The sequence below is a fragment of the Lingula anatina genome, chromosome 1 (assembly GCF_051362555.1).
Source record: "Lingula anatina isolate TDL-2025a chromosome 1, LinAna3.0, whole genome shotgun sequence".
Taxonomy (NCBI): domain Eukaryota; kingdom Metazoa; phylum Brachiopoda; class Lingulata; order Lingulida; family Lingulidae; genus Lingula; species Lingula anatina.
In genome coordinates this window covers 127,715-140,976 of record NC_141767.1, presented here as the reverse complement: position 1 = coordinate 140,976, position 13,262 = coordinate 127,715, and the positions used below count along the sequence as shown (strand labels likewise).

Sequence of the window (13,262 nt, the reverse complement as noted above, 5' to 3'; positions counted from 1 at the left end):
TTTACCCTAGTGTCTCTGACTGTACCTGGTGATACAGGTATAAAGTTTACCCTAGTGTCTCTGTCTGTACCTGGTGATACAGGTATAAAGTTTACCCTAGTGTCTCTGTCTGTACCTGGTGATACAGGTATAAAGTTTACCCTAGTGTCTCTGTCTGTACCTGGTGATACAGGTATAAAGTTCATCCTAGTGTCTCTGTCTGTACCTGGTGATACAGGTATAAAGTTTACCCTAGTGTCTCTGACTGTACCTGGTGATACAGGTATAAAGTTTACTCTAGTGTCTCTGACTGTACCTGGTGATACAGGTATAAAGTTTACCCTAGTGTCTCTGTCTGTACCTGGTGATACAGGTATAAAGTTTACCCTAGTGTCTCTGTCTGTACCTGGTGATACAGGTATAAAGTTTACTCTAGTGTCTCTGTCTGTACCTGGTGATACAGGTATAAAGTTTACTCTAGTGTCTCTGTCTGTACCTGGTGATACAGGTATAAAGTTTACTCTAGTGTCTCTGACCGTACCTGGTGATACAGGTATAAAGTTTACTCTAGTGTCTCTGTCTGTACCTGGTGATACAGGTATAAAGTTTACCCTAGTGTCTCTGTCTGTACCTGGTGATACAGGTATAAAGTTTACTCTAGTGTCTCTGTCTGTATCTGGTGATACAGGTATTAAGTTCACCCTAGTGTCTCTGACTGTACCTGGGGATAGAGGTATAAAGTTCACCCTAGTGTCTCTGTCTGTATCTGGTGATACAGGTATAAAGTTTACCCTAGTGTCTCTGACTGTACCTGGTGATATGGTGATACAGGTATAAAGTTAACCCTAGTGTCTCTGACTGTACCTGGTGATACAGGTATAAAGTTTACTCTAGTGTCTCTGACTGTACCTGGTGATACAGGTATAAAGTTCATCCTAGTGTCTCTGTCTGTACCTGGTGATACAGGTATAAAGTTTACTCTAGTGTCTCTGTCTGTACCTGGTGATACAGGTATAAAGTTTACCCTAGTGTCTCTGACTGTACCTGGGGATACAGGTATAAAGTTTACCCTAGTGTCTCTGACTGTACCTGGTGATACAGGTATAAAGTTTACTCTAGTGTCTCTGTCTGTGCCTGGTGATACAGGTATAAAGTTTACTCTAGTGTCTCTGTCTGTACCTGGTGATACAGGTATAAAGTTTACTCTAGTGTTTTTGTCTGTACCTGGTGATACAGGTATAAAGTTTACCCTAGTGTCTCTGTCTGTACCTGGTGATACAGGTATAAAGTTTACTCTAGTGTCTCTGACTGTACCTGGTGATACAAGTATAAAGTTTACTCTAGTGTCTCTGTCTGTACCTGGTGATACAGGTATAAAGTTTACTCTAGTGTCTCTGTCTGTATCTGGTGATACAGGTATAAAGTTCACCCTAGTGTCTCTGACTGTACCTGGTGATACAGGTATAAAGTTTACTCTAGTGTCTCTGTCTGTACCTGGTGTGCTCACTCTAGTCATTATTTTTGATTAGCAAAAGTTGCTAAAGGGTACAAATTTCTATTAGCATTTTCTTATTTCAATTAGCAAAATTTGAAAGTCGAACAGTACCACCATTTATCAGTTTTTATGCTGACATACATAAAGGAAGACACTGGACAGCATTAAAACGCAAAATTAAATAATAAAACAGACTAAATGTGTAAGTTAATGCAAATAATATTTTAATAAAAGCTTATGCATGCCTTAACAACATTAGGTAGAAACCAAGATCCAAGAGTCAAGGAGAGACAGAGTTCATATGTCACTTTATTCCCAGGTTACATCAGCATATACATTACATAATTATTAAACAAAAACAACAATTTAAAAACATTTTGCACTATTTCATTTCAACACATTGCAAGTAATCTGAAAAAAAAAATACAGAAAATGTACAGAGCTTCAGGGTGATGGGAGTTAAATGTCACATCTTGAAGATGACAGTGTTTGAAAAGTAAAATATACTAATAAATAAAAGGATAACAACAAAAATATTCCAATACAGCTGCATTCAAACTTTAAATCTAGCTGTATTAACATGATATGAATAATCCCATTGAGTTGGAGGATAATAAGGCACTGTAATTCATCTATAGCATTAATGTTGACATTACACAAAAATGATTTCAATTTCTAATGTGCAACTACTAGTAGACTCCATGTTGGTAATTGTCACAAGGTCATCAGGTAAGTCTAGAAGTGGCCCACCTACTGGTTCATAGTATTGAAAAGGCTGCTCTGTTGGAGGTATTCTAGTAGCTGTGGTGAAAAACAATTCTATTCTGGACTGCTTATTAGAAGAAGCAATCCTTTTCTTTGCCTGCCCTTGAAAAATGTACTACTTGAAAAATGGTCAATCTTCAAATTCATCACGATCACAAATATAACGGCAACTGAAACTGCAGAATGAATATTAATCGTACAAAATTGTACACATGGCTTTATTAACTTTCCAATCATTATAATATTTCATCGATTTAATCATTATCTTCCCCACACAAAAATAAATCAAGAACGCATTTATGTCGATAAACATTGCTTGGTGCGCAACGCATCGATCGTCACGTGGTCGTGTAAGCATTTTTAGAAGAAAGGTATTCTTTTTTCTTTGCTGGGTACAACAAACTGTTAAAGAAAAATAAATTTACTAAAATTCTCATTAATACAAGATTATACGACAATTAGTCACCCGAAGACAGAATACGTGGACCATTAAAAACCTTTCACTGTTGAAAGTTACTAACTTACAGCAAAATGAGCTCCAACTACGAAAAGTTATTCACTCACTTTTTATTTTACATTCCAAAGCTTAAATTTTGTATGTAATACAATTTTGTTTACATGTCAGATAAAAAATCACCTTACCTTTTCAAAAATCTTTGAAAGCATTGCCACATCGTTCTCCGCGGATCACATTTTGAGCGCCATGTGCTGACTGCTAGTGCGGGCTATCCCGCACTGAAACTTTGGTTGCCTAACCCCGTTAATCATATGGATGTGGAATGATTATTATACATTTACATTTATTTGTTTTTTACTTTCTTAATCGTTTTAATTTTATTTTCACACTTATAAGGCTAGAATGTACATCACACGACTCGGAGCACCGTCTCTAAATTGTTGCCTCGTTTTCAATTAGTATCTGCACGAAACGGAGGCATCTATATATTCACTTTCACTTGGACATAGGCAACGATGTAAACAACGATGTTAGCGTGGTGACTTGTATTTTTTAATGCAAAACCAAAGCAAACGCACTGAAAGGTGATTAACATTTTATTGTATTAACAGTTTCGCAAAATTTGCGAACGTGTAACATTTTGTTTTCGCATTTCTGAAATGCAATTCGCTATAGCGAACTTTGCGAGCGTCTAGCGTGAGCCTAGTTTACTCTAGTGTCTCTGTCTGTATCTGGTGATACAGGTATTAAGTTCACCCTAGTGTCTCTGACTGTACCTGGGGATACAGGTATAAAGTTCACCCTAGTGTCTCTGTCTGTATCTGGTGATACAGGTATAAAGTTCACCCTAGTGTCTCTGACTGTACCTGGTGATACAGGTATAAAGTTTACCCTAGTGTCTCTGTCTGTACCTGGTGATACAGGTATAAAGTTCACCCTAGTGTCTCTGTCTGTACCTGGTGATATGGTGATACAGGTATAAAGTTTACCCTAGTGTCTCTGTCTGTACCTGGTGATACAGGTATAAAGTTCATCCTAGTGTCTCTGTCTGTACCTGGTGATACAGGTATAAAGTTTACTCTAGTGTCTCTGTCTGTACCTGGTGATACAGGTATAAAGTTTACCCTAGTGTCTCTGACTGTACCTGGTGATACAGGTATAAAGTTTACTCTAGTGTCTCTGTCTGTGCCTGGTGATACAGGTATAAAGTTTACTCTAGTGTCTCTGTCTGTGCCTGGTGATACAGGTATAAAGTTTACCCTAGTGTCTCTGACTGTGCCTGGTGATACAGGTATAAAGTTTACCCTAGTGTCTCTGACTGTGCCTGGTGATACAGGTATAAAGTTTACTCTAGTGTCTCTGACTGTGCCTGGTGATACAGGTATAAAGTTTACTCTAGTGTCTCTGTCTGTACCTGGTGATACAGGTATAAAGTTTACTCTAGTGTCTCTGTCTGTACCTGGTGATACAGGTATAAAGTTCATCCTAGTGTCTCTGTCTGTACCTGGTGATACAGGTATAAAGTTTACTCTAGTGTCTCTGACTGTACCTGGTGATACAGGTATAAAGTTTACTCTAGTGTCTCTGTCTGTGCCTGGTGATACAGGTATAAAGTTTACTCTAGTGTCTCTGTCTGTACCTGGTGATACAGGTATAAAGTTTACTCTAGTGTCTCTGTCTGTACCTGGTGATACAGGTATAAAGTTTACCCTAGTGTCTCTGTCTGTACCTGGTGATACAGGTATAAAGTTTACTCTAGTGTCTCTGACTGTACCTGGTGATACAGGTATAAAGTTTACTCTAGTGTCTCTGTCTGTACCTGGTGATACAGGTATAAAGTTTACTCTAGTGTCTCTGTCTGTATCTGGTGATACAGGTATAAAGTTCACCCTAGTGTCTCTGACCGTACCTGGTGATACAGGTATAAAGTTTACTCTAGTGTCTCTGTCTGTACCTGGTGATACAGGTATAAAGTTTACTCTAGTGTCTCTGTCTGTATCTGGTGATACAGGTATTAAGTTCACCCTAGTGTCTCTGACTGTACCTGGGGATACAGGTATAAAGTTCACCCTAGTGTCTCTGTCTGTATCTGGTGATACAGGTATAAAGTTCACCCTAGTGTCTCTGACTGTACCTGGTGATACAGGTATAAAGTTCACCCTAGTGTCTCTGACTGTACCTGGTGATACAGGTATAAAGTTTACTCTAGTGTCTCTGACTGTACCTGGTGATACAGGTATAAAGTTTACTCTAGAGTCTCTGTCTGTACCTGGTGATACAGGTATAAAGTTTACTCTAGTGTCTCTGTCTGTACCTGGTGATACAGGTATAAAGTTTACCCTAGTGTCTCTGTCTGTACCTGGTGATACAGGTATAAAGTTTACTCTAGTGTCTCTGTCTGTACCTGGTGATACAGGTATAAAGTTTACTCTAGTGTCTCTGTCTGTACCTGGTGATACAGGTATAAAGTTTACCCTAGTGTCTCTGACTGTACCTGGTGATACAGGTATAAAGTTTACTCTAGTGTCTCTGTCTGTACCTGGTGATACAGGTATAAAGTTTACTCTAGTGTCTCTGTCTGTACCTGGTGATACAGGTATAAAGTTTACTCTAGTGTCTCTGACTGTACCTGGTGATACAGGTATAAAGTTTACTCTAGTGTCTCTGTCTGTGCCTGGTGATACAGGTATAAAGTTTACCCTAGTGTCTCTGACTGTGCCTGGTGATACAGGTATAAAGTTCACCCTAGTGTCTCTGTCTGTGCCTGGTGATACAGGTATAAAGTTCACCCTAGTGTCTCTGTCTGTGCCTGGTGATACAGGTATAAAGTTCACCCTAGTGTCTCTGTCTGTACCTGGTGATACAGGTATAAAGTTCACCCTAGTGTCTCTGACTGTACCTGGTGATACAGGTATAAAGTTCACCCTAGTGTCTCTGTCTGTGCCTGGTGATACAGGTATAAAGTTTCATCCTAGTGTCTCTGTCTGTGCCTGGTGATACAGGTATAAAGTTCACCCTAGTGTCTCTGTCTGTGCCTGGTGATACAGGTATAAAGTTCACCCTACCTGGACAAAATCCCCATCTGCGCTGTGGATCAGTGTCATAGTTGGAGACAACAGAACACCACTTGTGGTTATCATCTACCATGGTACAGGAGGTGTAGTTCTTGCCTTTGTAGGTAAATGGGAACACACACTGCTGTCCTGTAGCATTACCAGACTTGCCATCATATGTATACAATCCTTGACCTGGAAGTGAACATGACCTTGACTGTGGTGTTTTCCACAACTGTTTTAGCATAGCATCATAGTACTAGTAAAAAAAAAAAAACTAGCACCAGTCAAAACCAATGGAAAGGACACATCAATAAACAAGGAAAATATCAGACTTCAATGTGTTTTCAAAGACTACATCTTTGTAATAGTCACTTACCACACTGATCAGTTGCCTTCTGTGGAGTCTGATAGTCAGACTTGGTAGTCATTGTACATTTCTCCAACAACTGATGTCATAGTTACTTACCACACTGATCAGTTGCCTTCTGTGCAGTCTGATAGTCAGACTTGGTAGTCATTGTACACTTGCCCCACAACTGATCCCTGTCATAGTCTCCTGTGGTGCTGCACCATTTAAAGCCTGTCCCTTTGTTGTCCACAGCAGTACAGTTGGTATATGTCTGGCCTTTGTAGATGAAGGGGAAAACACAGTTGGCATTCCTGCCATTGCCTCCTGTTGTTGGGATATCTACAAGGTGACAGCAACATTGCTTTCAATGAAACTTATACCACTGAAGGTTTATGAACTGAAGACCCACCACATATCACTTGGGAGTGCATTCTGCTACAAACATGAATTCTACTTTTAATGAAACTTATACCACCTATAACTTAGGGAACCGAAGGCCCATCATTTTTCACTTGGGAGTGCCTTCTGCTTGAACATTATTTTTAATGAAATTTAAACATTATACATAGTCACATCATGAAAACTAACACCATACCTGGACATTGCCCCCACTTTCTGTCCCTGTCATAGTTATCAGTGGTAGCACACCACTTTTGTCCACCATGACTGCTAGCATCCACCTGTGTACAGCCTGTGTAAGACACACCTTTGTAGATGAAAGGGAACACACAGGGGGCACTGTCGCCTGTACCGCCATAACTGTGGGTAAACCCTGGAAGCAGCAAATTATGTACAACACATAACTATTAGCTAGAAATCAACATCACTGGCTTTAACAGTTGCTAAAGAAAGTATAACAAATCACACCAAGCACACATTTCTAGATCTAGCACATTTTAAGACAAACCACAAAAACAGTAGCCAGTACTCACCACACAGTAGAGTTTTCTGTTTGGCGTCTTGATATGCAGTATTATTGGCAGTATCGTTTGCAGTATCATTGGCAGTGGAGATTGTGTTCCCAGGACTATCATTAGCTCCCCCTGGTATTGGGAAAGCAGTAGCACTTCCACAAAACAACTGTGCCAAAAGACCCATATTACCACTTCCATTGCTGATGTTCCCAGCAGCTGACTCCATGGCTATCCCGCGAACATCTTGGAAGGTTCTATTTACATCAGCTCCTATACTTTGGAGGCTCTTGAGTTGACTGACCTGGTAATTGAAGGGACAAAGTGTATACACATTAAATATATAAACCACTTCTTGTTGAACTATTTTGAGAATAAGTTATGCTTTTTTTACGCTTTTTTTACTGATAAATGCCATTATTTAATGTTACCAAAATTTTGTTTCAAATGAAATACCAGTGATAATTTGTACTGAATCATATGAATTTGAACTGAAATACATGTAGGTATAATAGTTACCAAGTGCAAAAACAAACATGCAAAACAGCGTGACTTCAATATGCTTACATCAGTAAATATCCTCATAACCGTCTCCCTCAGCTTGCCTGCATTCTCAATTATATTCAAGCTACTGCCTGTGTTGTTGGCTAAGAAAATCCTTGCCTAAAATTTGAGTTTAATCAGGAATAATAATGCATTTACAATGTGGTCTATAATAATTTAAACATGGTAATGATCCTACAGAAAAATGATAGTTTGCTTTATTGGTGAATGTTGCAGTATTTTCAAATATAATTTTCCAATTTCTGATTTAAGATTATTGTATAAAGGCAACAGTACCTGAAAAACTTTGTCAGAAAATATGGATTTTAAAACCCAAATGCAAGTTGCAAACAAAATTATCATATTATCTCAGTGAATTATGCAAGGTTCCCTTACCTCCCTTAACACAGCGGTGACATTGAAATCTTGTCTGATGTCACTAACCAAAGCCGTGAGGTTACTCTGCGTCAAATTACAGAGTTGTTCACTCACTAGACCTGGATCATTCATGATCAGAACAGAGGAGAGAGCTGTTTCATTACAAACAAAACTTTTTGCAGCAAAAGCCGCCCAGGTGAGGTTGGTAAGAAGAGACTGGTCAACTAATCCCTGCATGAGTAGCTGAAATGATAGAGTATTACCTCTTAGGGCCACTGGTTCTATTTTACTTTGATAACTTTATCTAGGATTTATAATATATGTGAAATATCATCACCTGTTGTATATTAAAATTCCCACCCTGGATGTACAACAATAAAATATATGTGAAATATCATCACCTGTTGTATATTAAAATTCCCACCCTGGATGTGCTACAATATAATATATGTGAAATATCATCACCTGTTGTATATTAAAATTCCCACCCTGGATGTGCTACAATATAATATATGTGAAATATCATCACCTGTTGTATATTAAAATTCCCACCCTGCATGTACAACAATATAATATATGTGAAATATCATCACCTGTTGTATATTAAAATTCCCACCCTGGATGAGCTACAATAAAATATATGTGAAATATCATCACCTGTTGTGCATTTAAATTCCCACTCTGGATGTTCTAAAATATAATATATGTGAAATATCATCACCTGTTGTGCATTTAAATTCCCACTCTGGATGTTCTAAAATATAATATATGTGAAATATCATCACCTGTTGTGTATTCAAACTCCCACTCTGAATGCCCTGTGCAATCTGTGGTAAGTTCCTGGTTATCAGTGTCTGGAGTACCTGCAGGGGGTTGATATTTCCATCAAGAATGTCCTGGAGAGCTTGCTGTGGGTTAGCTGCCAGGTTGGACAGGTTACTCAATACACTGGCTTGAGGGAGGGGCAACCTAGACTGACGCAGGAGCTGAAATATTACGCATAAAATGATTTGGTATGAAAAACTAATGAATAACATGATCTAAGAAAATTTAGCCATTTCATTATTATAAGAATATCAGACAGTCTATCTAAATCATTTAAGACACCATGCACTCACTTACTTGCTGAATATTGACATTTGCATTGAGAATGTCGCTGACAATTTGCGGTTGAAGTGCTATGTTCTGATTGGCCACTTCTTCTCTTAGTTGCTGTGGATCAATCAGGAAATTGCTGACTTTTATCCCACCTATGGAAGAAAATGTTCCACAAATAAACATTTGATTATTTAATAAAAACTGTAGAAAAATTAACTTACATCATAAACATTTAACCAGCATCCTTGGAATACATAAAACGTTATAATTCTTCGAATTAAAAAAAATGTTTTCACTTACCAACTATGTTTCCACTCTGAATGTTAGTTGCAAATGTGTTTAAGATTTCAAAATCTTCGATCAAATCAATAATATCATTCATATCTGTTCTGTTGCTCAAAATCATCTCTACATCTTCTAAAAGCTTTGATAACCTAAAAATAAGACAGCACCATATATGTTAAATTAACAAAAACACAAGAATGATATCTTTAAATATTCAAGATAAAACTTGAGAATATCATTTATTTTTCTCAGCAACCATGAAAAAACATGAAGTTTCTGAATCCCCATGTTGGCCACCAGTGCCTACAACAACAATACTTAGGATACTATTTCACCTCGTCAAGCTAACGCTTCCCCCTTATCTGCGTGAACTCTAGGGGAGGGGGATGACCAGTGACTTCTGCTTTATATAATCCTGAATCTGTGAGTGGTGTTCTTATTTAACAAGGTGTAGTACATAGATTTGTTAAAGGGGTTGAATTAAGAGAATCTAGTCAACAAAGTGTATCTTACAAGGAGTTGTTAAAAGTCTGCACTTGTCCAGAGATCTCATCAGTTGTAGTAGTTCTGGAGCAGGTGTTGTTCCAACCACATACAATACCCTGTAATAATGGCAGCACTCCAGCTGATGGCATAGCCTTGCCTTCATAGTGACCTGAAAACATACAATACTCTGTAATAATGGCAGCACTCCAGCTGATGGCATAGCCTTGCCTTCATAGTGACCTGAAAACATACAATACCCTGTAATAAAGGCAGCACTCCAGCTGATGGCATAGCCTTGCCTTCATAGTGACCTGAAAACATACAATACCCTGTAATAATGGCAGCACTCCAGCTGATGGCATAGCCTTGCCTTCATAGTGACCTGAAAACATACAATACTCTGTAATAATGGCAGCACTCCAGCTGATGGCATAGCCTTGCCTTCATAGTGACCTGAAAACATATAATACTCTGTAATAATGGCAGCACTGCAGCTGATGACATAGCCTTGCCTTCATAGTGACCTGAAAACATATAATACTCTGTAATAATGGCAGCACTCCAGTTGATGGCATAGCCTTGCCTTCATAGTGACCTGAAAACATACATTACCCTGTAATAATGGCAGCACTCCAGCTGATGGCATAGCCTTGCCTTCATAGTGACCTGAAAACATACAATACTCTGTAATAATGGCAGCACTCCAGCTGATGGCATAGCCTTGTCTTCATAGTGACCTGAAAACATATAATACTCTGTAATAATGGCAGCACTCCAGCTGATGGCATAGCCTTGTCTTCATAGTGACCTGAAAACATACAATACTCTGTAATAATGGCAGCACTCCAGCTGATGGCATAGCCTTGCCTTCATAGTGACCTGAAAACATACAATACTCTGTAATAATGGCAGCACTCCAGCTGATGGCATAGCCTTGCCTTCATAGTGACCTGAAAACATACAATACCCTGTAATAATGGCAGCACTCCAGCTGATGGCATAGCCTTGCCTTCATAGTGACCTGAAAACATACAATACTCTGCCTTAATAGTGACTTGAAAATGAGACACTAACATAAAATTTTCATTCCATACACAATAATAGTTTGGCTTTTATATACTTTGTATGTGAGTGTGCAAGCTTACTTTTTCTGATATCAGTAAGTCAACTAAGTAATTCTTATATACAAGTAACCAAGGTCACTATTTCTGATATCAGCATAAATACAAGTTAATAAGGTTTGACATTTGCCAAATCAATCCACTTACATTCATGTCTTGCTTCATTGAGTTGCCGCGTCTTCACCAACACTAAAATCAAGAACAATGCCAGAGGCCACAACAATTCTATCACCAGTCTCACCTGAAGGGAAACACAATGGTCTTAGATTATATTTATGAAACAAAAAGAATTTACCTGGAAATAAAAGGGGTGAAAATGTGTGTAAAGATTCAGAAGTTCAATCTTAATGTTCACAAAAGATACATTATTGCTTGAGACTATTTAGTTTAAAGGCATGAGTTTGTAAATTATCTAAAAGCAAGCTTTATTAAAACAATATTTAAATAAGAAATATTTTACTCACTGGCTGTCTTTTTCTCAAAGTAAAATTCTTCCACAGAAGTAGTCTGAGTTGACTTCCAAATCCCATATTTGTGAGTATCCTAAGATCTAGAAATTGTGAATAAACTTCAATTTCACTTTTATAAGAAGCAAACTTTTGTGTTATAAGAAATATAATGAGTGTTCCTAATTCATTGTCGATCGATCTTATTTATTTTTGCAAAATCCAACAAAATATTGGGTGATCAAGGCCCTGTAACTGGAAAGCATCATATATTGTGAATAGCGATATCACATAGAGGCTACATTGTAGTATATGGGGCAAGTGTGGGCGAGTTATGGAATTGAGATGCTTGCGCTCGGTCGCAATGTGTGATGCTTTTGAGTTACAGGGCCCAGGGTGAAGGGTTTTTCACTTTTCAGTAATGATCAGAAGTAGTGTTCAGTGCCTTGCTGAATGTGACATCCAATCACAAGAAGGTCACCCAAGAGCCCATTAAGTCTGATATATTTAGGGGGATAGGAGTCAGTCATCATAGCAAGTAGTGAGATAGCCATAATCAAACACATTGAAAACATATATCATATTCCTTGAGGTAAAAATACACTTCACTACCTAAGTGGGAGCTACATGAGTGGTTCACAAAGTGAAACTAGTATGGCCTGTATGGGTATTACTGTCATCATCACATGGACGCTGCAACACATGAATCTACTTGGAAAAAACATGAAACATGAAAATTTGTCTGGACCGGTAAAAAATTGGACTTGGTCGGTCCAAAGCACCGACAAGAGTTTTAAGAGCAGCAATTTTGAATTTACAGTCATCAATCGACATACTTCACTAATAAAATTATATAAAATCCAAAGCTTTTTTCCCTTCCATTTCAAACCTATCATATTCACAAACAAAGTACTAGTAAGCTACCACTCAAACGAATAGGGTGATTTTTGGTCCGACTAAAATCCATTTTATCAATTTTTCATTACTGCCAGTCCAAATGTCCGGCCATTCTGAAAAGTTTTCAGCATGTCTGAAAAAATATTTGCACAAAACAACCCTTTTGACAATATGTTCCTTGTTACAATGTCCATGAAATAAGTTGTCCAAAACTGCTTCATTAAGGCTCAAGATGCTAAAGACTGATGTTGGATGTCAGTATAATAAACAGTTAATCACTGGTTTAGAAGGCCAAGTATAATGTATATTCAGACACATCCTATACCCTTGCTATACAACCTCGTTACTAATATGAAAATTTATTGATACACTGTGTGTACATCAAAAAATAGCAATCCCTGTCAGCACTTTATGCACTCCTTGTAAGAAATTTTATTTTGAGCTCCTTAAGTTACGTTGACACTCTGCCTGTTGCTTTTCCAGAGCTGCTTTTTGGTAATGTCTCCCTTTGATGATACAACATACCTAACAAACTTTCCATCCTTTTAAATACAACTTGAGAACTAATGCTTAAGCCAAACTTAGACTCTTCTTGAAACTTATAAATACACTACATGTATATTTTACCTTTCAACATTTTAGAAGGTTCTTCTTTCACAATTTTTACCAGCCACAGACTCTCCACTTTGCAAAGCCAATTAGAGTTCACTTTGCAAATCCATTTAGAGTTCACTTTGTAAATTCATTTAGAGTTCACTTTGTAAAGCCATTTAGAGTTCACTTTGTAAAGCCATTTAGAGTTCATTTTGTAAAGCCATTTAGAGTTCACTTTGTAAATCCATTTAGAGTTAGGAACCCACAATGCAACATGAATCTATGTTTTGATGTTTACACAGCTACTAAAACTTGGCTATCCAAAGTTTTATAGATAAATAGCTAGGGGTTGGGGGGAGATCCATTTTCTCTATCACCTGGATCAGGTGTTGTTCATTAAAA

General features: G+C 37.9%; 1 protein-coding gene across 11 annotated transcripts in view; it reads right to left on the bottom strand.

The window, feature by feature from the left end:
* The window catches only part of LOC106176500 (phospholipid-transporting ATPase ABCA1-like), a 43,387-nt gene that overhangs the window by 29,234 nt on the left and 891 nt on the right, over positions 1-13,262 (bottom strand). For 10 of the 11 annotated variants that reach the window (XR_015332219.1, XR_015332218.1, XM_087002765.1 and 7 more), the window contains exons 2-13: positions 11,388-11,473; positions 11,071-11,164; positions 9,830-9,971; positions 9,332-9,465; positions 9,056-9,183; positions 8,719-8,919; positions 7,952-8,176; positions 7,580-7,675; positions 7,034-7,316; positions 6,697-6,873; positions 6,219-6,440; positions 5,762-5,944 (exon numbers count right to left, since the gene is read on the bottom strand). Coding sequence is in view for 9 of the 11 variants with exons in the window: in XM_087002765.1 (XP_086858891.1) it covers positions 5,762-5,944; positions 6,219-6,440; positions 6,697-6,873; positions 7,034-7,316; positions 7,580-7,675; positions 7,952-8,176; positions 8,719-8,919; positions 9,056-9,183; positions 9,332-9,465; positions 9,830-9,971; positions 11,071-11,164; positions 11,388-11,453 (1,951 nt within the window). In the remaining 2 variants the exon portion in view is untranslated. Of the gene's footprint in view, positions 1-5,761; positions 5,945-6,128; positions 6,441-6,696; positions 6,874-7,033; positions 7,317-7,579; positions 7,676-7,951; positions 8,177-8,718; positions 8,920-9,055; positions 9,184-9,331; positions 9,466-9,829; positions 9,972-11,070; positions 11,165-11,387; positions 11,474-13,262 lie in introns of those variants that run through there. The other variant, XM_087002767.1, reaches the window with a different exon arrangement.